The sequence below is a fragment of the Choristoneura fumiferana genome, chromosome 3 (assembly GCF_025370935.1).
Source record: "Choristoneura fumiferana chromosome 3, NRCan_CFum_1, whole genome shotgun sequence".
NCBI lineage: Eukaryota > Metazoa > Arthropoda > Insecta > Lepidoptera > Tortricidae > Choristoneura > Choristoneura fumiferana.
In genome coordinates this window covers 1,660,085-1,686,996 of record NC_133474.1, presented here as the reverse complement: position 1 = coordinate 1,686,996, position 26,912 = coordinate 1,660,085, and the positions used below count along the sequence as shown (strand labels likewise).

General features: G+C 40.5%; 1 protein-coding gene across 1 annotated transcript in view; it reads right to left on the bottom strand.

Moving 5' to 3' along the window:
* Positions 1-224: 224 nt before the first annotated feature.
* The window catches only part of loaf (low-density lipoprotein receptor domain containing lost and found), a 135,500-nt gene continuing 108,812 nt past the window's right edge, over positions 225-26,912 (bottom strand). The window contains exons 3-6 of the mRNA XM_074085192.1: positions 17,796-17,940; positions 6,197-6,319; positions 4,513-4,650; positions 225-4,084 (exon numbers count right to left, since the gene is read on the bottom strand). Of these exons, the coding sequence (XP_073941293.1) occupies positions 3,942-4,084; positions 4,513-4,650; positions 6,197-6,319; positions 17,796-17,940 (549 nt within the window). The 3' untranslated portion in view covers positions 225-3,941. The remainder of the gene's footprint in view (positions 4,085-4,512; positions 4,651-6,196; positions 6,320-17,795; positions 17,941-26,912) is intronic.

Sequence of the window (26,912 nt, the reverse complement as noted above, 5' to 3'; positions counted from 1 at the left end):
TTTTCAACTTAATACTAAATTAAATGGTTCCACTCACGATTCTAAGCCAGCATCCGCCTGACTAGTTTCGATCTTTACTTACGATCGTTTTCACCAACCACAGCCACCGTCACCATCACCACCGTGACGACTATTTAGCTAAGGCCATATTATTATGGAGTCCGCTTCACTTGCAGTGAAGGCGTACATTAAGGTATAGGAAAACTTGAATAATAACGCAATAATACGAACAATAAGCCAAAAATGTTTAATGTCATATCGATAAATTTACACTGCGCTTGTAACACCAAAACTGGACTCCTCGCGCATGCGCCGTCCACTAAACGAGTAAAAATTCACCTAAAAAAATCTTCGCTAACTTAGATTACATACATTCGGATAGATTTGTGACGTGCGGTCGAATCTGCCCAACGTTGGGTGTAGCGAGCGCACGTTACCGCAGTAACCCCTTAGATTACTATTAACCCCTAGATTACAGGATTACTCATCGAGTATCGTTGACAACCCGCCGAGTACTGTTTACCATTGAGTATTTTAGTAATCCCACCGAGTAAGTAACTCAATTAGTAACCCATCAAGTGTTTGATCGTTGAGTATTTTAGTAATTTTACCGAGTAGATACTCAGTTGTAACCTATTAACTATTTTATCAATAAGTATTTTAGTTATTTAGATGAGTTAGTAAAACAATTGTTAATCTATCAAGTATTTACTGTAAATTAAGTGCGATAAATAAATCTCATACAGCGATTTAGTAGGTAAGTAAGTAATTGTATCATTTTGGTAAGGAACTGAGACCACTGTCATTTTTCTTCGTCATTCATCAGATAGACTAACATTGTCTGTAATGTCTTTTTAAACATTAAACGGTCATTAATGTTATAAATATTTTGAATTATGGTTACATGTGATAGTAACCCGGGATTACCGTGTACGTATCTGGTAACGTATGGTTATAACTTGGAGAGTACAATTATTATTTTACTATACCTACTCTGTGGGTTACAGTTACTCGTAGCATAGCGTACAGTAGTACAGCGGGGTCGACCCCTTCCCGCTTCCTCAGGCCTCTTTAACATACACGAATACAAGTTTACATTCAGATTTAATTATTAAATACGTACGCCGATCAATTTTCCTACACTGAAATACGGTCGTTGATGAAACGTACACTTTTATTAGTCAAAAGTTTTATTTGACTTGACAATTTATTATTATAGTTCGAAAATTGAATTAATACGATTTTATTCTTCAACGCCAGTATTTCAGCTTAATTCTATAAAATTAAATTTATTTTTATAAAATATTTGCTATATTTATAAAATGCCTATATTTAACTTTAAATTATGATTACAATAAGGTAGACATTCGGCCCAAAGATATGTACGTGTATAAAGATATGTAATATAACATTTTCCGTATATAATATACAATTTATTGCTTTATTGCTGGAGGCAAATTAGAATGTATATGTCGTTTTCATGTAAAGTACAGTCTGCAAAATGATCGACCCTTAACAAGAGAGTAACATGCCGTACAAACTATCTCGAAGTTTTCGCTAGGAAGGTACAGTGATATTCAATCAAGAAAAACGCTCTGTGTCATTAATTCATTATTCTAATAGAAATGACACGATGAACTGAGCATGTAGTAGTGTCTCAAATATAGACAGAACCACACGCTCGAAAATTTTCTTACAAAAAAAATCTCGTTCGCGATTATTTACATGTTGTGATACACCCATACATTTGTTTATACAGACTGCTTAAACTATCTAATCTATCACGGCTATATAGTCGTATAGTAGCTGTATATGTGTCAGGATTTGCGTTTTTCAGACGGTACTGTAGTAAAAGGGAGGTAGAAAGGAAGCGGGTAGGAGACCACGGCGTAACCAGCTGAGTATTGAACCAAGTATCCTAACTATTAGTGATTGACAAACAACATGATAGAACATTTGGTATATAGCTTAGATAAAGGCGTTTAGATCTACAAGTACTTTATAGCAATGATAATTATAGCTATGGCAGTTAGTAGTTAGCTGAGACAGACTGGTAACTCAATGCACGCATAAAGCGTAAAGTAGAAGGTGTAACCACAGATTGAGAGAGTCACTAAATGACATAATTCCAGTTAATCCGTGATGTTTGAGAACAAGATGGTCAATTCGATAATTTATTAATTACTTAGTCATTTACTGTGTCTCTTTTGTCTGTTTTAAGCAATCCGAATGACATAACAGTAAACAAATTTATGACCAATGATACTGTAACTAAAGCTCAATCGTCAACTGTTTTTGCCGTGACCGTTTTAAAATAACTATAAAAGTTTTACTACGCTAAACTTGTACAATTTTTAGCTTACGCTACTTCCCATACCTATGAGACATAGAGTTCACTAAACGAAAGGACAAGTTGTAAAGCTCTAGACATCGAGGAGTATGAAAAGGCTGCTGATATGAGATGATTCGCTATGCCGCGATTTATAAGGCTGATTTCAATCATGTTGAACGATACAACAAGACAGTTCTGAATGCTACTCGCACGGTCGCAGTCGCGCGTGATGCATTCTACCTTGACTCTGAGAAACCATCAAATACCCTCAGTAATTGAATCTGTTGCACACTGACTGAAGAGTTTTCGGGGCTTCTCAGTGCCTAATAACAAACATAGCAAGGTAACGCTGAACAGCAGCTTTGCCCGACTCCTCGATACTACCTGTGGCCCATATCACGATGCTACCGGTTTCAATCATACAAATTCAAAATGGCAGCATTGGCTTTCTTGAAGACTTATCCATTTACCAAACCTAGTAGCCAATAATTACATTGTATTCAATACGAATCTTTTCACGATCATAGATGAAGTTTATTGATGTAGTCAAATAGTATGAAAATATTTGTTTTGTATACATTTTCGCTTGCTTCTTAGCTTAACTAACGACTGGGTGTTTTTTTTTTTACATTTTAGAGATAAATACAAATTCAAAATATGCAATGATGCCAGTTCAAAGTCGTACAATTGTAGCTCGTAGGTATTGTACAGAATTGATTTTAACTTTTTCTTTATTGTCTCTTATGTTCCCGCTAGTAACGATTATAACTGATGGTATATCACGCCAGTCGGCTTAAGAGCCCCAAGTCTATTCGCTTAATGCGTCTCTTTTTCGTTAAACCAGAAAGTACGAGATGGGTGTAGGAAGTGACAAAGCCTCTGCTGGTTTTTATTGTTTTTTAGTTAGTGTCAGACGCATAAAACGACCAATGTGTTCTCAGCTTTTATTTTGCTCCTTGCTTGCTCGTTTTTACTTTGTAAAGCTCATCGGCATCATCATCATCAACAGCAGCCGGAAGACGTCCACTGCTGAACAAAGGCCTCCCTCCTAGAACGCCACTATGAACAACAACTCGCCACTTGCATCCACCGGTTTGCCGCAATTCTCACAATGTCGTCAGTCCACCCGGTGGGAGGCCTGCCAACGCTTCATCTTCCGGTTCGTGGTCGCCACTCGAGGACTTTTCTTCCCCAACGGTTAGTAAAGCTGATGAGACGATACTTCATCCTGAGGCCGTACTGTTTAATGCGCTGGCTTTGCGATCGCATCCACAATCACATTCTAACCTCGTCTTATGCCGTATGCCAGAAAGAAATGGTAAAAACAATTGTGATTCCAAGTGTAGACAATAAAGGCTTCTAGTCTGATACGTCATTTTTGTTATCTCGCTCCTTCTCGCTCATGTCATAATGTATCTGTTCTCGTTGGCGTTTAGTTCAGGGTAAAGAGACAGTAAAGTAAAAGTTGACCCCAATGCCGTGCCTTCGTAGCTCCGTAAATGGGTTGTTGTTGGGCACGCTTTAGCGTGCAGGGGGCCGGTACGGGTCCCCCGCCCTGCGGGCCCGACCGGGCCGCCTCAGACGAACCACTCGTCCTTGTGCGGGGCGCTCAGCGCGGCGCCCGCGCCCTGAGGCGGCCCGGGCGCGCCTGACTGTACCCGCGCGGGCCCGCAGGGAGCGCCCAGTTTCCCGGCAGCACGGTCGCCGGAGAGCCGGGCTTGCCGGCGCCGTTCGTGCTCGCCATCTGTTGCACTGTAACATAGAGAGAGAGAGAACATATTAACGGCTGGAAAGCATGTACAAATACAGGGCTCTAGGCACCGAATACGACTCTGTCCTGTTCGGTGTCCAGACCCTGGATCCGTAAGATACTATATAGCGCTTTGAAGCTTTATAAGAATATAACAATATTACAATGAGACTACTAGATGTCACAAAGGACCAAAAAGCTGGCATCTTCCTCGGATCAAGAATTAGCTTAGCTCTTCAGAGAAGGAACGCTCCCAGTATCTTCAGAACCTTGCCTAAGGGGATTTCTTTAAATATCAAATGGTGTGTGTGCATTAACTCTCTCCCAACCAGCACTGGGCTTGCGTGGAAACTATAACCCAAGCCCTCTTGTTCTGAATGCGTGCCCAGGAGTGGGATGTATAAAAGCTGGGATGGAAAACAAAGCTTACACTGCAAATGTGTCCGGCGATTAGCGGCGCGGCGGCGGCACGCGCAGCATGCGCCCGCGCTGCCGGCTAGCAGCAGCAGCGCGCCGCTCGCGGCCGCCACCATCACCCACGCGCCGCGGCCACCGCCGCCGCCAATCTCTGCGAGACATGGGGGCGGCAGGTTAGTTTAGAATGAACACGATTCCCGGAGCATTGACATCTACGAGTATATACCTTACGGCACTAGACTGGCTGTTTGGAACAAAACGCGCGGCGCATCAATCATCAATAATACTTTTTTTTATTCGACTGGATGGCAAACGAGCAAGTGGGTCTCCTGATGGTAAGAGATTACCACCGCCTAGAGACACCTGCAACACCAGGGGGATTGCAGATGTGTTGCCAACCTAGATGCCTAAGATACCTCAAGTGCCAGTAATTTCACCGGCTGTCTTACTCTCCACGCCGAAACACAACAGTACAAGCACCGCTATTTCACGGCAGAATTAGCGAGCAAGATGGCGGTAGCAATCCGGGCGGACCTTGCACAAGGTCCTACCACCTGCAAAAACACACACAACCCCTGTCTCGGACGTCAACGAACTATAGTGAAAGGTTCACAAATCCGCGCTGTCAACAAATTTTATGCGCCGATTTGATGTAAGAAACATGCAGTCTATATATACATATTATGTCGATGGCCCGGAGGGTTGTCTTTCGAGCGTATGTATGTATATATATTTATTTGGTCCTCTCTGCAGCTGAAACGGCTGAACAGGTTTTAACTTATGATATGAGGTATCATCATTAGATTCGTCAAAACTCTCTTTCAGTTACTTAACAGATTACAGACCATTAGACTTATTTTTTACTTTTTGTTTTTTTAAGCCAGTCGAGTTTTTTTTTATTGTTAAAATTTTCAACAGACATTTTTTCTTGATCGTACCGTACCTACTTGCAACTACACAAAACATCCACAAATTAAAAAAAATTGGAATCACCAATTTAAAAAACTAAATTTATTTTATTGATGGTCCTAAACGAAACGAATGGGTCGGAGAGCAAAGCAAACCGAGCGATGTAACTAAACGGGTTGCGAAATTGAAATGGGAGTGGGCTGGTCATGTCGCCCGCAAGCATGTCTCGTGGTGCATGCAGTGGTAGAATGGAGACCGAGGGCCGAGAAACGCCCGAGAGGAAGACCGCAAATGCGTTGGTACGACGATATCAAAAGACTGGCGGGAACAAAGTGGTTGGAAACTGCTCAAGACCGGAACAGATGGCATAAGCTGAAGGAGGCCTACACCTTTGAGGTTGAGAACGGCTAAAGAAGAAGAAGAGAAGAAGAAGATGGTCCTACTTTTCTCATCGTAATTTATGTACGCTGTGTGGGTGTACAGGCTCAAAACCAGGGCGATGAAGCGTATTCCTCCCGCATATCGACGACCTAAGATTTCTAAGTTGTTAGTGACTATAGAGACCCTGACTACGAAACTAGCGGTTGCAGATTCCATCCCCGTGACGGGCAAATATTAGTATGAAGTATACGAATGTTTGTACTTGAGTCTTGGATATTTGTATGTATTTAATTGTATATGTATGTCTATCTAGCTTTGCTTAGTTTAGGGCTGTCACTTGGTGTAATTTGTCCCAAGATATTATTATTATTATTTTGAAGGCAGTTTTTTTTAAATAATTAACGAACCAGGGCATAGCGCGGCGGTGTTCTCGTCGGAGCCGTCTGCGCAGTGATCCACGCCGTCGCACGTCAAGTCTGCGCTCACGCAGAATTTGCTCTGTTCACACCGGAACTCCTTGCAACCGTGCTCTGGAACAATATATTTAATAATAGCTATAAGATTTTCTGATAGTTAATGAGGTTTGATGGGTTTGGTGAAAGGCGATGGTGAGTTAAAGTAAATAATATGAAGGGTCCACGGAAAGAACATGTCTAGTCGCTTTTTTTTGAAAATGAGATTTTAATGCCAAAATGTAGAGCTCAAAAAGTAGTATGACTTACCATTGAATTAAATAATCTGAAAACAATATAAAATATTATTTTTTTATTTTTGAATAAATGGTAACCATAGTAATTGTTTGTGATGACTGACTTTCAAACCGCTCTAACTCAAAAAGTTGCTTAGGTGACTAGACACGTTCTTTCCGTGGACCCTTCATATGGTGAAAAACATAAAATAAAATAAATTGGTTAATCATTAAACAGTTTCGAATCTTTCCTAAATTCGCAGTCTTAGAGTACGTTTTATATTTACGCATGTGCGCAAAGCCCTAGATTCTGTATTGAGCCATAAACGACAGCTAGAAACGAAGAACTTATATTCAGTTTTCTCTGAATTAAACATTTCGACTATGGGGTCTAAAAATCGACTGCACTTAGGTTCTCCAACAGTTAAATTATGGTGAAATAATTACTTTATAATGAATGAAAAAATCTGAAAACGTTAAATATTGATAACAGCGCCATCTAACTGGACTATGATCGTAACCTAACTAAAGTCATCCAACAACTTCTCCTAAAATATAAAAGCTTGGAATTTAAAGGCATAATACAGTGGCGTAAATGCTTAACAAAAACACGAATAAATGTTTTCTTTATTTATTTTTCTTTCGATGCATCGATATTGCATTAATAAGTTATGAATTTTCAGTATTATCATATGACACATACTTGTCAAAATGATACTTTCCTCGCTCATCACCAAAGACTGATGCCCAATACAATTATTAAGTCTTTTGATCACCTCCATTTGAACCCAAAAGGGTGCGGTCTTGGGGTCGCATCGCGAGAATATAATTGCTCTAAACCACTTGAAACACGTGAGACTACGTTATGCAACTAGTCTGACTTGGGGCTTCATATTTTAATCCTGTGACATATACCCTTCCGTTTCGCAGAAATATTCCGAAATGTTTCGTTTGCCAAATTGTTTTATTTTCCAACTCAACCAAAAAAAAAACCAAGTGTATTTTCTGAGGGTTTTCTAAGTAAATTAGGTTAGGTTTATTTTATGAAAGTTCCGGAAAAAGTATGGTGTCAAAGAAAATCGTGAGTTGAGAAATGAAATATTTGCGAATAATATATTAAAACGTTGTTTACAATGAGACGGAAAACGGGAAAAATCGTTATATATGTGGGATCGTGCGAAGGAAAACAAACTTTTCGAAATAAAATAAGAAAAAGTTTATTAAAAATTAAACTACTGAATACGTAAAAAACAATGAAAACAGAAAAGACAACTAGCACGTAGGCTCACCCGATCGTAACTCACACTCTTTCTCATTCGCTCGTCTCATTCACTCCACATTAGTCTTCAGTCATTCGGTCGCTCGTTTACATCAAATCATTCAAACAGTAATCCACCCTCATTCCCACATTCGGCCATCCTACACACATGACTGTCCCCAGGCATCCTCTAAACAAAACATCTTACACATCTAAACATCTTAACCTAGGTACACCTTAATCCTAAAACATGTGTGTTATAAGCCATCATTGCAACAAAACAAAGTACTTTGCATCTTTATAAAAAATATGCAACAGCTAACCAGTCTTACATCTTAATTAAAAACAGAAAAAAAACATCTTAGATAAAAACATCCCCTTAGAGAAAACGAACAAACAATTTTAAATTTTACACCATACCAGTAACAGGTCAATGACATCTGTGATCCCACCACTGGTCAACTTTCTCGTAACTATTTTAATCTTAAAATCGTACCAGTAGGTGTACAATTTCTGGACACAATATCTTCTGGCAGCCTGAACCCTTAACACCAAATAATTACTAAGGTAACTCTCGTCTTCCTTCAGCAATAAATGCACCTGGCTGCCGTTCATGACGACCGTCACGTCATAGAACAGTTCTTGGCCTCGTATATACACCGTATGGGATAAAGTCTTGTGGCACAAGGTGCGGAATTACGTTAAAACACTCGTCGTTGATCGCAAAGTTCGTCGTTTTCTTGTATCCCGGTGATACAACTCGTGATGCACTAAGTTCTGTCACTACCCGTTCGCACTTTGTTGTAAGTTTATAACAGTTCTCCGACACGAGATTAAAGTTACTACCGGAGTCTATCAACGCGTTAATGCTTCGATTACACAATAAAATCTTCTTTATTGGCTTCCGATCGATGTTTTGATCTTGCGTTCGATCACAGGTGCGCTGCTGTCACAACTGTCAACGTCATTGGTGTGACATCTGACGTCTGTCGCTGTCATTGCCGCCATCTTCGCCGCCATGTCTATGTCGTTCCCGGTCGTTCCATTCCATGCACATTCGTTGTCCAACTCATTCGTTCGAACATCAGCTCGCACGCATAAGTTCGTTCCATTCGATTCGTTCTTGTTCGAATTCGCCGATCGACTTCCGCCAACGCCGCCATTATGTTTCATGTCAGCTGATTCGCTCGATACCATTGATGCACAGTGTGCCGATATGTGACCGAATCGGGTACATTGGTAACACTTCACATCATTTTCTTCGTTCGGGCACACACTGGACACACGATTTTCTCCTTCTTCACAGCTATAGCTCGAGTAAACTGGTTTGGGCCGGTTTTCGTTCATATCTTGTAGCGAATGCGTAGGTACCATCTTACTCTTAATAATGTCATATATTCTGAGCTTCTCCTTTAAGTCGTTATATGTTGTAACGCCGTATAACATCATTTTGTTGGTTTCAACATCTTCTATCCCGTCGACAATATACTGTATTGTCACATAGTCTGGCATTTTTCCTCTTTTGCCCAACTCGCGCATCGTAAGTAGGTAGTCAAGGCAACTCTCGTCTACCTTCTTTTTACGCGCCGCCATTAGCTCGTGTATCGCCTTTATGTCGATCGTGTCATGGAATTCTTCTTTTAGCGCGTACTTTAGATCGTCCCACGATTTAAACGGTCGCTCCGCTTGGACCCAGAGGGCTGCGGTGCCCGTCATACTGCGCCTGGCAACAATTAATTGTTGTAAGGGCGTCCACCCAAATATCGTCGCGTTTGATGTCGTCGATAAATTTAGTAACGCTGTACATCTCATCTTGCGCACTAAATTTACTGACTAGGTCGTCAATGTACTGCAGGCTTTCACTACCGTCGTACGTCATCATCACGTCAGTTGCCCTTGCAGTCGTCGTCGTCGTCGTATTCGTCGTTTGGAGCTTGAGTCTCGGTGCCTCATCCACACCTCCACTCGGAGCCTCGCTAGCTGCCTCGTCGTAAATCCTATCCGCTTGCATCTGTCCAATGTGCCGTTTCTCGCCGCTCAGAAGCCACCGTCTTACTCCCGAAGCCAGCAGAAACTCGTCTTCGTCGTTATTTCGGTCGCCCGTCGTAAATGGCACCGCCGTAACAAAAAATGTAACCGCCTCGTTACACCACGTAGCACACCAGTCCGTCGTCGTATCCAACGATTTATTTTTTTCCTTCTGATCCCGGACGAGCACCAAAAATGTGGGATCGTGCGAAGGAAAACAAACTTTTCGAAATAAAATAAGAAAAAGTTTATTAAAAATTAAACTACTGAATACGTAAAAAAAACAATGAAAACAGAAAAGACAACTAGCACGTAGGCTCACCCGATCGTAACTCACACTCTTTTACTCATTCGCTCGTCTCATTCATTCACTCCACATTAGTCTTCAGTCATTCGGTCGCTCGTTTAATCAAATCAAATCATTCAAACAGTAATCCACCCTCATTCCACATATATTTTTGGGCTCCAGGAAGCTGTCGTTTTGTGGAAATATTTATATTTTGGCCAAGTGCGTGTCGTACCACGCGCATTGTAGGGTTCCGTACTTTCGACCATATTTTTACGGATTTGGATCGAATTCAACGCAAAACCGTAATACTAAGCTACATAGATAAACAACTTGAAATTTATGATATACACACGTAAACAGCAAACAAGTTCCAAAATAAGAATAAGGCGTGAATAAAATACGGCGTGACTGACAATAATGATGATGATTACAAACTTTTACATTTAAGGCTAGAAAAAGATCAGAATTTAAAAGAAATCAGTCTCGATGAACACTTATAAAATGGAAATAATATATAGATAGACCTCATCCGTCTCGGTATCATTAAACACATGGACAGACGTCGCCAAGCCCCACCCCTCTAGGGTGGTTAAATTTTCAAGTGCAAAACCCTTGTAAATTCTAAGCAGAAGATACAACGGGCTTAGCCCCCACCCAGACATGCTTTTGATCTCGGCGACGGGGCGGTTTCCCCCACACGGTGTACATTGCGGCTCAGGTAGGCTTGTGTTCTCCCTCCTCCGAATACAAACACGCATGTGAAAGCATTGTATAAAATTTTATTCGACCATGGTTGTCGCGTTTTTGTTGCATAATTCAATGACGTGCGCTTTAATATATCGCTTAAAGCGCTACGAACGCTTTGTTGTATGTTAGTTAGGACAATAAGGTATTGTTCTGAGAGATTTATTATTTAATCATTCTTGTTGGGACTGTATTGTATATCATTGTAATAGGACTATATGCTTCATAGACATTCATAAGAGGTTATTGACATTATATGGGGGGGGGGGGGGTGAAATTCTAGCGTTTCAACCGGCCGGTAAGACGTCATTACCATTTCTTTTTTTTTTTTTTATTTGACTGGATAGCACAACGGAAGGAAAATAACATTTTGATCACGCAAGATTCAGGATCGTTATTGTATTTATTTTGACAAAAAAATAACCACGAGCATTACTTCTTTCAACAGAAATAGCCGAAACAGTAATGACGAAAAAAAACGCCGCGAAAACGCTGAATATATTATTATCCTAAAAAAAGAAGAACCTCTCTCTGAGTTTTTAAAAAAGTTAGCGAATTAACATTTTAAAGCTAACCAGAGCTTTACGGTGAAGGAAACATCGTGAGGGAACCTGCACAAATCTTCGAAGCAATTCGATGGTGAGCGAAGTTTCCAATCCACATTGGACTCGCGTGGGAACTACCCATGCCCTTTCAGTGGGACCTGCATAAAATGGGATAATGATGATGATGATGTGAGAAGCTAGTTAAAAAAATATAACACATTTACCGAATTTTACCAGCACATAATAAAAAAAACCCGATAAAACAAAACAAATAAATCTTTAAAAAACCGCCCAACTTTTCGAAACTCTAACAAAGAACGTAGTAAGATCATAAAGTATCATAAAACATCCGATAATGAACTATGTAGCCGCTCACCCAGCCCATTAATGTAAGTATTCTAAACGGTCCCCGGTCTTGCGCTTTGTGCATACTTTAGTAGGTAACTCTGGAGTGTCCCGCAATGGAGTAAAGTTGGACTTTGGAAGTTGATAATGGGGTGCAAAGTAACTCTTTTCATAGTTTAATAAGGTTGGTTCAGAGTATCACTTTTCCATATTTATTCAGCTCACGGGAGCGGTTTAGTAGGAGTTGTGCAAAAGAGCCCTTTGCGGATTGCTTCATCATCATCATCATCAGCCCGAAGACGTCCACTGCTAGACAAAGGCCTCCCCCTTAGAACGCCACACCTATCATTTTTTTTTATTTGGGGGGGGGGTTGCTATAATCCCCACGCTTGGCAGGTGGCTTGGGGATCGCAGTGTTATGCTGATGGTTTACGCAGAAGACGCCGTCTTCTGGATTTTTCCCTTAGTCGCCTTCTACGACACCCAACGGAATGAGATGGGGGGGAGCTATTCTTGTCCGGCCACCCCACGGATTGCGGATTGCTTAGAACTCTTGATTTTTAGCGTGTATGTGCCCGTTGCAATAAACAAATCTTATATTCAATTTCGGAGCTAAAATTTGATACCGTTTATAAACCCATAAGCATAATTATGCTAACTTTTAATGATGGCACGTTTAGTTACATTTGACAATATTTGCAATGAGATTAAAAATTGTAATTCTATTCCGATATTCGCACAGGATCAAAGTAAAATCCCAAAATAGATTTCTATGGGGCTGTTTCACCGTCCATTGATTAGAGTTAACCGACGGTTAAATGTGATGCCATCTCCGTCTATTCGAACAAAACAAATAGAGACGGCATCACACCTAACCGCCAGTTAACACTAATCAATGGATGGGACATTAAATTTTGCACGGATTTTCGTCGCAAAACGTAAAAGTCCAGGTTTTTTTTTTAATCCATAGAAATTTTATAAAATCCCGGAATTTCAATTCGACTGCAGATGTAATGGTTTATGCGAGCGAAGTCGCGAGTGAAACCTAGCATAATTCATGGGCAAACGGAGGACGTCCTGTGTAAAATGTCTTAGGATGCTTTTATCTGTCACTTAAAAATTTTCCAGTCCAAGACATACAGACTGAGAAAAGATGCATTTGGCGACAATCTCTTTAGGTACCTATACTTATACTGTTTTTTGCGCATGATATGCAATTCGAGGCCACTCAGCAGTGGGACGTATACAAGATGGCCCAGGGAGCTTCTTTTTTTTTTCTTATTCGACTGGATAGAAAACGAGCAAGTGGGTCTCCTGATGGTAAGAGATCGCCACACCACCGCCCATAAACATCTGCAACATCAGGGGTATTGCAGACGCGTTGCCAACCTAGAGGCCTTAGATGGGATACCTCACGTGCCAGTAATTTCACCGGCTGCCTTACCTTCCTTCGCCATCTACCGCCTATCACAGAAACCTTCAGCCGTAAACGCGAAAAAATATATTATCTGTTTCATTTAACAACGCCGTCTAAAGCGCAATCGCAATCAGCGTTTGACCGTTCCTGCAGCGTCGTCCTGTATCCAAGCTGCAGTACCGATAGTGGACATCTACCTGTCTCGGTTGGACAAGAAGACGACGCTGGAGAAGGTGTTCAAGCACGTCCGTGAGGAGGCACCGGGCGGGCAGGGCACAGGGAGCCCATATGGAGCTGTCCATCCTCCCGGTCGAATCTCAAAGGGCTAACAATTTCAGCTCATAACTTCAAGTGCCTGCCAAGCACCACGAAATGTTCCTCCGCTTCGACTTCTGGCCGGAGGGTGTGGTATTCCGCCGTTTTAGGGTAGTGACGAAGACGACGTTCAAAAATCCCCAATTGTTTTTATGTCTTTTTGTGATTTTTTTTGTATTATTTCAATTTTACAGCGCATTGGTTTTTACTGCAGTTTGTCAGTGAAAAATAAATAAATAAAGTTTCACAAATTGAAAACCCGTTCAATAAACTCTGTATCGTTGGATCGCAAATAAAAATCTTCAAAAATTCCGCAAACTAATTAGCTAACGGTCGTGCACCGAAAAAGTATTTCCGCCATTCAAGTTAAGGGATTCTTAACTACACACCTAACATTCCCCCGGCTCGGGAAAACTTGGGAATAACAACAATACCCTTTTCTTGGTGCGTTCCGTACATTTTTCCACCCAGCCGAGCGTGAAATCTAATTGGTGGACTCAAAAGCTGTTTGCACGGTAAGGGATATCCGTCATTATCACGATATGGCCTCTAGCCGTAAAGAATATTATATTTATATGGTAAACTGGGACTTTGTAGGTACAAAATGTTTTTTCACTTCTCATGCTCGTAAAGTTTGTGTTTATGCTGAGTTTAGGCGATATAAAATGACTTTTTATGCTCTAGTGCATAAAGTAAAATCTTTGTCTAAGACCAAGGCAATCAGGTGTAAACAGCCATGAACAAAGAAGTATCTATTTTTTTTTAAATAATTTTTAATTTATATAAAACTAAAAATCAATCAAAATAGATCAATAAAACTTAAAATGTACAATTATTATAGTAATGCGTGAACAATGAAAGGTAGTACATAGTAAGTGAACAATTGTTTCCACTGTATCTATTTCATTTCCTCGCCATCGAAGTGAAAAGCGGAGTGTAAAACTCGAGCATTAAATCCATTTTCCCCTCGACGTGTGCCACCCTCGCCGTACTGGCTCGGGTGGCTATATGAACGTCTTAGGTAAAATGGCTCGTTTTATACTCTTGTTGTACAATCTACTATTTTTACTTCAGCTGCTTCCTACAGAAGATACACAAACTGTTTTCGAACGTCAAGGATATACCATTATATTTTTATTGATTTTGGTGGAAACAATGCTTTTGTTTTAAGACGTTTTAAATTTTCTGGGATAAAAAATATATCTGTTCGATGTTCATTCAAAAAAAAATTTAAAATGTCCACATTTTTATGATTTTAATTCGGGTTTTGTTCCACGTACTTTGATTTTAGAGTAGCTCTATATTTCGGCACAGTTGCATGCGCCATGATCACGATAACGATGGTCATGATCTCCAGTCGTCTCATGATCATGGCGCATGCAACTGTGCCGAAATATCGAGCTGCTCTAAAATTAAGGTACGGAACAAAACCCAAATTTAACTCATTACAACTTTCTTAATTTTTAATACCATTTTGTTATGCTACGTTACTTTGTCACGAATAAATGATTTCTATTTCTATTTTTATTTTGCTGCAGGTGGTAGGACCTTGTGCTAGGTCCGCCCGGATTGCTACCACCATCTTGCTCGCTAATCCTGCCGTGAAGCAGTAGCTTGCACTGTTGTGTTTCGGCGTGGAGAGTGAGACAGCCGGTGAAATTACTGGCACGTGAGGTATCCCATCTTAGACCTCTAGGTTGGCAACGCGTCTGCAATACCCCTGGTGTTGCAGATGTTTATGGGCGGTGGTGATCTCTTACCATCAGGAGACCCACTTGCTCGTTTGCCATCCAGTTGAATAAAAAAAAAAAATATGTAACAGGTAACTAAAACTACATACAAACTAAACTTATAAATGAAAAAGTTGCCCAAAATCACTGCCAGGTGGTAAGGTGCCCAAAAGGCTGGCAGCATTGCCACACTGTATGACAATGCTTATTCTTTGTGCTAAGAAAAAGCCCGCCCTCTGGTCACCCGAAGCCGCAATTAATTTGGGCGACAGTAATTTAAAAATATTAGATGCACTCAAACCCCAAGGACTCATGGTTTCTACCCCAAACGGCTCAAAAATGTAGGCACTACTGATGCCTACATATTTGCGTCGCTTGAGGCATTCCGCAGTCTGCAGGCACCGGCCCTGTTGGCTGTAGATGGAAGGTGGGACGGCGCGAATGTGTCGACGCAAGTGGCGTCCCAAACCAACGGCCGTCCCATTTTCCATGGCATGAACGTCATGCCGTCGGGCCTCTTGCCGTTGTCGCGGACCAACCCCGAAGGTTCCAAGACGGCTGGTGCTCCAGCACTGACCAAGACCCGGCGGATGACGTCGTTAAGAGCTGCATGCCGCGGGATGCTTCCAGTACTGCTGCGGCAGGAGAGTCCATGGTGGCCGAGGCAGTCGACCTGCATACCGCAATGGCAGCGATGTGGGGCAATACAAACCACTCCGAAACGGAGACAGTTTAAGTTTAATTTGTTATTTTTATTGATTACTGAATAAACAAAGATTCTCGAAACATTAGTTGAATGTTGTTTTCTTATTTATATTTCCAGATAATTAACATTTTCTCTTAGGTACAAAGGCAAGTTTCCTTTACTAATAAGAATCTTCGCAACAAAACTTCGAGCGGAGATTACACAATACACTATACACACTGTTCATTTTATATAGCCTAGGTAAAAACTGGCTGGAAATAAACATAAATCCAAATAAAGGCATCCCGATTGTGTAGGTTTTCATTAGCGGGGCGCGGTCGACGATAACTGCTATGCTATTTTAGCATATCATTTATTAAATGTCTTTTTTGCCTTTTTTCCCAGGAAAAGGGATGGTGTTAGGTCCTAATGAATTATTATTTACTTTGAAGGACTAAGTGCTCATTTTGTGGTGTAAAAACGGTTTATTAGGATCTAGATTTACCGGGCGGAAATCCCTCGCGGGAATTCATGTTTTTTTCTGAATAGATGACATAATGAAGGTGGAAACATACTACTATAGTACTTTCATTGTAGCACGGTGCGGGTGACAGCTGTCAATATCACAAGACTAGTCAAAGTGTCGAAACTTGAGTCGATAAAACTAATAATTTAAAATCTTAATCATAATTAATCCGATTATTACGATAATTTTGATGAGTATTCTAATATTTTAGTTAAATTCTAGGTTGGAATATTATTTGCCACTTTAGTAAGGCTAAACGGAGTTTGCAAGAATATTCGTTACTTACCAATTAATAAATATCGATATAACTCAAGATCGTAGGTCCCATCACTAAACGAGTCTCTGGTGTTACGTTACATGCATATTACGTTTCTTCACTTACTTGTACTTTGAATTTAATTAATTGATTATAAAAATCTGATAGCTAAAATTTATTTCGTATAACATACTTGTTTATGTTCAAATATTTTACGCCAGTCATATTCAGGCTACAACTAAAATATACTTCCATATATTTAGACCGCAGCAACTTTTTTTGAGTAAAACGAAACGTGCATCAAGTGTCACCTGCAACTTACTAGAATGAAAGTACTGTAAAACGAGAGGCCACGCCGCGTCATCGGACCTGTGGCAGTACTAATCAATCCCATAGTTCTCCAATTCCATTTTATTAGTAAATAATTAAATACATAGTACCAGCACTAATACCAGTATGGTAAATTTGCGAATGGAAAACACGCCATGTGATGACACGTACTCCCACGTGGAAAAATCTAGATCGGCGTGTTGCCAGGATATAAAGAAAAAGAAAGAAATCATTACAAATTCTATGATTTTGATTTAAATTCGAGTTTTGTTCTGCATGCCTTGACTTTAGAGAAGCTCGATATTTCGGCACAGTTGCATGCGCCATGATCACGAGACGACAAGACTCAGTCAGTCAGACAGTTCTCTAAAATCAAGGTACGCATTTATTGGTGACAACCTTCGAATAAGAAAAAGAAATTAAAGTTTATGCATGTCGCGAAATAAGCCGTGGTGGCCTAGTGGTTTGACCTATCGCCTCTCAAGCAGAGGGTCGTGGGTTCAAACCCCGGCTCGCACCTCTGAGTTTTTCGATATTCATGTGCGGAGTTACCTACATTTGAAATTTACCACGAGCTTTGCGGTGAAGGAAAACATCGTGAGGAAACCTGCACTAACCTGCGAAGCAATTCAATGGTGCGTGTGAAGTTCCCAATCCGCACTAGGCCCGCGTGGGAACTATGGCCCAAGCCCTCTTGTTCTGAGAGGAGGCCTCTGCCCAGCAGTGGGACGTATATAGGCTGGGGTGGATGGCATGTCGCGAAATGGTCCCAAATCAGCAAAAACTGCCGGTCTTGCAGTCTTGGATATGGGGCACACAATGGATGATGATGATGGGATAAAACACTTACTAGGGTCCTTGACTGAGGTGATGACCAGCTTGAAGCCGTTGGCGTCAGTGCCCCAGTTGTCGGTGACGTATTTGAGGGTGACGAAGTTGCTTCTGGTGAACACCACACCCACCTGCTGCTTTGTGTTGCGGCAGGAGAGGTCCACCTGGAAAAAAGAGGGTTTGGTTTAAGAGACACTTAGAAAAAGTTACAGGAAAAAGAAACGTAGTGGGGCCTAGGAATTTCATGATTTGCCTAAACGTCCACTAGGCAAATCGTTAAACGCGCATTTGCGGCGAAACGGTTGCGCGCTCGCCTCACTTTTAACTCATCCACAAATACCAGTGTGAAGAGACTTTTACACATATTTATGTATGTGTAAGGCCATAACATACATGAAATTACCATACCGCTTATTTATATTTAAAATTATTTTAATTAGTTCAATGGGGAATGGATGAACATTTTAGAAACGCTTAAAAAAATTTTATCGATAGGAATAACCTTTCTAATTAACAGAATGAAATATCAGATTTTTAAGTAGCATCAATTAGTTTTAAAAAATGAAGAGTTTTCTTTACCGACAAATTATACGATATTCCGGTCGATTAAGGGTTGTTCCATAGCCCAGAACAAAAAAGAATTTACTTATGTGTCTTTGACTCGTTCGTTTTGACAGGTGACACTCTTTACCGACCCGGATAATACCGACATTGAAATACCGTCCCTGTTTTTCATGTACACACCCGTAGAAGCTCATGTCAGTTTCTATGGGCGTGTCCATGAAAAACAGGGTCGGTATTTTCAAGTTGGTATTATTAAAGAGTGTCACCTGTCAAAACTCAAAACGAACGAGTCAAAGACCCATTTTTTAATTTTTGTTCTGTCTAAGCTATGTAACAACCTGTAACTAACCGGACTATCGTAATTTGGTGGTAAAGATAACTCTTTCATTTCTTAAAATTTATTGATGCTACTTACTTAAAATATTATATTTTATTCTGTTAATTAACAAGGTTCAAAGTGTTTATATTATAAGTTTTTGTGCTGATTTATGGTGTGCAATAAAGAATATTTGTAATGTATTGTTATTTCTATTGCTAAAAAAAAATTCAAACGTTTCTTTAGAATGAAAATTTGAATTTTTATCCATTCCCCACACATGATAAATCAGCTCACATCGTGATAATTAATACTTAATGAAAATGCATTCACAATAAGTACTACATACCAAAGAACTTGGTAATAACATCTACACATTGCAAGTCTTGAAACTTCAAGATTAAACCGCTCTCGCCCAACAATGTGAGGGACTTCGGATGTTTGCGACAACTATACCAACTCGGGAGTTGCGTTGGCGCTCACCTGTTTGGCTGGAACTATGTTTAAATTAGTTAGACTCGACGTACAGGTGGATTCACAAGAGCTGGAACGAATGGATTGAACGAAAAGTCACTTAGATATACAGGTGACTTCTTAGTCGTGAACATAAATTAGTATTTTATGCTCAGTTAATGCCGGAAAATAGAATGCATTGACCCATTTATTGAAATTTTTCGGATTAAATTTGCGGTTTCCATACATTGACTTCATGGTTGGTCACATGGAGGGACAACGATGCTTGGATGAAGGAATGGTTGTCACATCGGGATGGTGCAAGCAGTTCCATTTTTCAACTTGTCACCCGGGAGAGGCCCAAAGGGTTTAGTGAAAGCCGACAGACGTGGTGCAGACTTAATCGCCTCAGAACCAAATTCGGTAACTGCGCATACCTCTGGCACAAGTGGGGGTGGTGTGAGTCGGCAGCGTGCGAGTGTGGGGATCCGAAACAAACCATACACCACATTGTATTCGAGTGCCCCATCACTAAATACGACGGACCGGCTGAGGACTTTGAACACCTAACAAGTGATGCGAAGTTGTATCTTCTGCGTAATTGTAATTTTTAATTTAAGTTATAATATCAATTGCATGAGATAATTTTTTTGAAAAATGTATTAACCAGTGTGTAATCGCCATACGATAAATAAATAAATAATGGTTTTATTTGAACAATGTATGGAAACCGCAAATTGAATCCGAAAAATTTCAATAAATGGGTCAATGCATTATATTGTCCGGCATTAACTGAGCATGAAACACTAATTTATGGTCACGACTTAAAAGTCATCCTGTATTTGTAGAAAAATGACAGATGCATGATACTTTCGTATTTTTGTGAAGTGTATCGAAATAGGTAGCACACAGATACTTTCATTCAATCCACTCGGGCCAGCTCTCGTGAATCGACCTGTAGGTAAAAGTTTCTATGAGTTCCCGTAGGAATTCCGCAAGATTCAGGTGAATTTTAGTCCTAACCAAACTGACTGATATAAATCTATCGATCACATCAAATTCCAACTATTGATGTCTAAAAATATCACTAATGAACTAATAATTTAACCAATTCATCATCAGTCAGAAGACGTGCAGTGCTGAACAAAGGACTCCCCTTAGAACGCCACAGTGAACGGCAACACGTCACTTGCACCGGTTGCCCGCAACTCTCACGATGTCGTCAGTCCACCTAGTGGGAGGCCTGCCAACACTTCGTCTTCCGGTTTGTGGTCGACTTTTCTCCCCCAACGGTTAACGGTAACTGTTCTTCGAGGGATAATCAATCGGAAAACAGTCAAAAATGTGAGCAATCTCTTTTCAAATAAGCAACTTGTTATTTTACTGAATGAGATATTTTCTGGCTTTTCCGCTACCACATACGCTTTTCCGGGAAAGCAAAGTAAATTATTCATAATCGTTATCATCCTAACCTATATAAGTACCACTGAGCACGGCCCTCTTCTCAATATGACAAAACTTGGGCTGTCGTTCCCACGCGGAACGAGTGCGGGTAGGGAACTTCACACACACCATTGAATTGCTTCGCAAATTTACGGAATAGATATTAATGTCTTCTTCGCAATGGATTTGAATTTTGTATCTCTTTGATTGGTTATATTTTTAGGAAATTTGTTATTTCCTAATAACGACGAAACAGTAATATAAGTATAACTAGGATACGTATAGATGAGTATGAAGTTAAAACGATCGATTGAGAAACTTTTAACTAAGCTGTACTATCCCCGACTAAGATGGGTTAGCTTTAATCCCGCGAAATAGCAAAGTTTCTACAGGACGCAGATAGGTAGCAAGCCAGTAAAATAAATAGAGCACAAACTACCACGACGAATGTTTACTGAAATCTGTTCGAATGATGCGTAGTTAGTATAACTATACATATCCTTTGTTAGTTCTCTAAGTTCATCATACTGGAGAGGCCACATAGGTGCTTGAAACATTCCAGTACTGTCCATGAAAGTAAATAGAACCTGTGCTCGTCAAACTATCACGAATGGCCGCGACAAAGCGGCAACTTGTATCAAGTCCATGACAAACTTTCGCAACTCCTCATAGTTCGCATTGTAATATCAACTTTAACTCTCATAGTTGACCCGCGTACTCTATATGTTATGACAAAGAACCTTATACTGTTGGGAATTAATCGCTCATCCCCCCTCATGTAGGTGGGCCAATAGAAGCTATTGTCAAAGTTGTCAAAGTATCGTCAGGAACTGAGTTACTTAGTTTAGTGTTCGAATACGAATGGACACTGCTTTGTGAGCACAAAATAGGTATAACTGGAGCTGATTTCAACTTGTCTTTGCATAACATTATGTCCACCAGTTTTCGGTGCATTCGTATGTTTAGTACACGTGTACCTAGTCTTGTTCAAAGACAAAAATTACCTACTTTCTTACATAATTATATTTTTTTGCTAGAAAAAAACAGATTTACAAACTATCGCCTTTATAATATTAGTAGGATTTGTTTTCGTAGCGACCACAGTTATACCCGCTGTGAGTATATTTCAAGTTTTTACCTATTGTGGTTCAAAAGATGCAGCTCTGTAATACACAGATGGATACGCAGACGAAGGTTTAGTACCAGGGACCCGTTGATCTGATCACCTTTTGATTACTAACCCTAAAAAGCTCGATTCCCCGCATAAAAACTACCACTAATTACATCGCCGTGCCAGAAAGTGCAGGAAGCTTTACAATGAAAGTCATAAAGATGACGCCTAGATATTGAATGAGGACCGCCATTCCGATGCCGAGAAATTTGAAGAGAATTTTAATATCAACCCGACCGATCTTTATTAAACGACGCAGCCAGATGCAGGATTACTGGGAGCGACTTGGGCAGATGCGACTAGTCTCACTAGTGTAACAAGAAAAATCTAGTGCTTCGCAATGATGGTAGATAATAAAACTTAGAACTAGGTTTAGGCATTTCAGTGAAATTATAAAAACTCATAAGCTTCCTTACTCATATAATAAATCCAATGGTATCAATACAATACAATATGGAAAAATCACATCAAGACTAAGCGAGATTCCTTGAATATGAAAATGAGAACAATGAGCTGGTTGCTTGGGAGAAAATCGAGATTGTCTCTGGAAAACAAGATTATTATTCATAATACTATCCTAAAACCCATGTGGACATATGCGCTGGAACTATAGGGAACAGCTAGCAAATCTAATATCGAGATTTTACAACGATTGCAAAATAATGCCCCCCCCTCAACTCAACTGTGAAACATAGTTAATGAGGAAGAGAGCTGTCAATGAACTTCACATTCCAAACGCCATACTACATATACTTGCATATGGTTTAATGTACCTATCGCAGATGTTACTATAAAAAAATACAATACAATATAAAAGTAACTAAACAAAGTAACTCTATTTGTCTATTTGATACCTCTTTGTGCTTAAACCGCAAAATCTTTTTAGATGACTTTAGTATGAAGATAGTATGACACACTGAGAACGACATAGGATAGTTTTAATCCCGGAAAATTGCATGGACGATCTGCTAAAAATGAAGAGAACCAATAATAGGTGAAACAAAAAGTGTTTATGCAGTAAAAGCTTAAAAGAGTTGAAGAACACCCAACACTGTCATTTTAAAGTTCGATATCTCATAAATGGCTAGACCGACAAATTTTTCAGCTCTTCTAATTGGTAAAGGGAAACATTGTAACGAATGTGAAAGATCCACAGAGTGTATGATGTTCCATTAACACTAGGTCTGGGTGGGGGTAGTCGGACGTGTATAGGCCTGACATGGTAAATAATAAATGCGACACAAAATCAAACCCTGTGTTCTACAGCTAAACCATCTACGAATAACTGCACAATCATATCATCGACATACACCACACCCAGACAACTCCTTCGCGCAAAATCCAGCTATTCCTTAGCAGTCCAGCTGATGTATCGCCTCCACAGGCCATCCACGTTCCGGGGAATATGACGTCGATATAATACGGCCATCGTTCGTAAGCCGTCGATGAAGGAAATATGGCCGACGCCTGAGCCATCAACCCCCCGTTTAAAATGGGGGGGCTTTGGAGCTGGGACGCGGGACGTGGTCGGATCGCGATTTCGCTGATTTATATAGTTGAACGGCAGGGTTTGCAATTGTGGTAGGCAAGACCAATTTTTTATTCATATTTCTGAAATTTGCAAGTGGGAACACAAAATACTCGTAGTTTTGTTGTATTGGTGATAGTTGAGTCATCATCCCAGCCTATATACGTCCCACTGCTGGGCACAGGCCTCCTCTCAGAACAAGAGGGCTTGGGCCATAGTTCCCACGCGGGCCCAGTGCGGATTGGGAACTTCACACGCACCATTGAATTGCTTCGCAGGTTTGTGCAGGTTTCCTCACGATGTTTTCCTTCACCGCAAAGCTCGTGGTAAATTTCAAATGTAATTCCGCACATGAATTTCGAAAAACTCAGAGGTGCGAGCCGGGGTTTGAACCCACGACCCTCTGTTTGAGAGGCGATAGGTCAAACCACTAGGCCACCACGGCTTCCAGGATAGTTGAGTAAGTGTAACGCATATTTTATAAGTTTGTTGCCAATGTCAATATCAGGTGTATCCGTCTGTCGGTGGCATCCTAGCTCATAAATGGATAGACTGATTTTGATGCTGTTTTTTGTGTAAAAGCCAGTTTATTTGCGGTAGTTTTTTATTCGACTGGATGGCAAACGAACAAGTGGGTCTCCTGATGGTACGAGATCACCACCGCCCATAAACATCTGCAACACCAGGGGTATTGCAGATGCGTTGCCAACCTAGAGGCCTAAGATGGGATACCTCAAGTGCCAGTAATTTCACCGGCTGTCTTGCTCTCCACGCCGAAACACAACAGTGCAAGCACTGCTGCTTCATGGCAGGATTAGCGAGCAAGATGGTGGTAGCAATCCGGGCGGACCTTGCACAAGGTAGATTCTTAGCTACATTTTGATAAAAAATGACATTTCGGGGATTTTGTTTGTCTGTCTGTCTGTCTGTAATCAAAATTAAATCTTGCAAGTTAAATTTGACTAACTTCCAGGATCGTCTCCGCAGGACGGAACTCTTCAACGGTTAATAGCATCGACTTGAAATTTGATATGCAAATGTAGTTTGGGTGACAATACAAGTACAGTCAACAAAAAGTACAGTCAACAAACAAAAGCTTGTATTCAAAATTATTTTTTTATGGTTAGGTTATTTTTTAAGTTGCTTATTACTAAGCATAACTTAACCAACTAAGAAAATAATTTATTGAACAAGACGTTAATTATTTTTCGAAGGTCCCTATCAATGAACTGTAAAGAATAATTTTGCTCAAATGCGATCTTAGTATTGCTGTTGCAAGGTTGCGAATGAGTAAAGTACCTAATGAGTTTTTCACAGAGGCGAAATATCGCTAGATGGCGTTAGTATCGTGTGGTCCGTTTGACGTTTGCTCGTGATTGGTTAAATAACTAAATGAGCCAATCGCAAGCAAACGTCAAACGCACCTTACGATACTTAAGCCATCCTATATTTCGCCTCTGAAAACCCTCATTGTGTAAAAAGAAAAAAAAATCTAGTTAGTGAGATGAAAAAGTAACTCGTATTGTAGGTATCCGTTCATTCCGCAAGTAACGTTTGGCAACCTTATTCATTTCGTAACTTTTCATTCCGCATACTCTCATCATCATCCCAGCCTATATACGTCCCAATGCAGGGCACAGGCCTCCTCTCGGAATGAGAGGGCTTGAGCAGTAGTTCCCACGCGGGCCCAGTGCGGATTGGGAACTTCACACACACCGTTGAATTGCTTCGCAGGTTTTATGTGCAGGTTTCCTCACAATGTTTTCCTTCACCGTAAAGCTCGTGGTAAATTTCAAATGTAATTCCGCACATGAATTTCGAAAAACTCAAGAGGTGCGAGCCGGGGTTTGAACCCACGATCCTCTGCTTGAGAGGCCATAGGCCAAACCACTCGGCCACCACGGCTATCCAAACTCCAAAACTGTAAATATTTCAGGATTTATTTCAGGTTAAGATTGTTTTTTTTTTTTTTTTGGAACCTTTTTGTATTTTTTATTTCAATTCCAAATTTTTTACTTTTACGGTCATCCCGTAAAACCGAAATTGAAAATACAAACTAAAACTTACTTACTTACTTACTTACTTACTTTTTTTAGTTTTTTGTTTGTATTTTCAATTTCGGTTTTACGGGATGACCGTAAAAGTAAAAAATTTGGAATTGAAATAAAAAATACAAAAAGGTTCCAAAAAAAAAAAAAACAATCTTAATTTGATTGCTTAGAAACGATATCTCTTGTCCGGGTGAGCGGTTAGTTCCAATGGAATGCCGAAATAGTTTGAGGGCTACGGCATAGATGTCGCTAGCGTCACTGCTTAAGTGACTAAGTAAGAAACACAAGCTGAGATATGAGGTGCATAGGGAAATCAGTGGTGTAGCGGTATAGCACGCGGTACGGAATACCGAGGACCTGGGTTCGATTCCCAGTGATGGTCTTATTTTTCTGTTTTTTCTGTGCATCTGTGTTTTAGTTTGTATTTTCAATTTATTTCAGGTTCATCTTAGAAAGAACCCCTTAGGTTAGGTTACTTTTATAAAAATACTGAAATATTTACTGTTTCAGAAACAGTTGCGAAATTAATCAGGTTGCCAAAAGTTAGTTGCAAAACATTAAGTAGTAAATTCGTAAGGTAACATTTACTTAACACAATCTCAACCCGCAAAGAGTCGCATGTGCAGTAGATCAGCAGAGCTACTACGAAGCTCGAAACTCGAAGTTCGTGTCGTGCGGTCCCTCTGACACTTGTACTATTTAATACAATAGCGAGAGGGACAGTATGATACGAACTTCGAGTTTCGATTTTCGTAGTAGCCCTGCTGTCCTTCCATTGAGAGCGTTAAGTACCCTTTTATAAAAATACAAGTAATCATTTGTGAACCACGCCTCCCGGAGCGCATGATTAAAAAAATAAAGCAGGCAGAATTGCCTTTGTCTTCCGGTACATGACTATTATGAGTATAAAGCTATAATCCTACCGCAAATTGTTAATAAACTGCGGTATACGGCTGTGCTCACGACTAAGGGTTTGGAGCGTGTTTGTATAAAATACACAATAAACTTCCTAGAGGAGACATGATATACCGTAAGTGCTGGTGACTTAGGCACTTGTCCCACCGCCGACGATGAGCGAGAAGCGAGTAGAGCGAGTAACTAGAAACGAGTGGGCGAGCAGCGAGAAGCGAGTGTAGTTTTGTCGCTCGGCTGTAAGCGAGTGTTCGCGTGCGACGGGCGATTACTCGCTCCACTCGACTCGCTCGTGCGGGGCGGCCGCCAAGCTGACATCGCTGAGCGAGTATCTATAGCTCAGCGAGTTTTATAGCTCTTGTCGCTGCGACAAAAGATGTAAGAGCGAGTTCTCGCCGACAGTGTGAACAGCCAGCGATCAACTATTAATATATGTGTCTCTTTTACTCACACAGGATCATATATCTTTTGTTCGTTTCTTGAGCGAGAAAATAGTCGATAGCCAATCGTTTCCTCGCTGGCGGTGAGACAAGTGCCTTAAACTGCTGAGCGCCAATAAAAGTAGTTTCATAAAGAAATCGGCTTGTTAGATCAATATCCCAGATTCTTTATTTCCCAGTAGCAAAGTTTCTATTCGCATTTTTGCCCAAATGCTTTTTTCTCACTATGTTTTTTTACTAAAGCTTGTTTTCACAGTA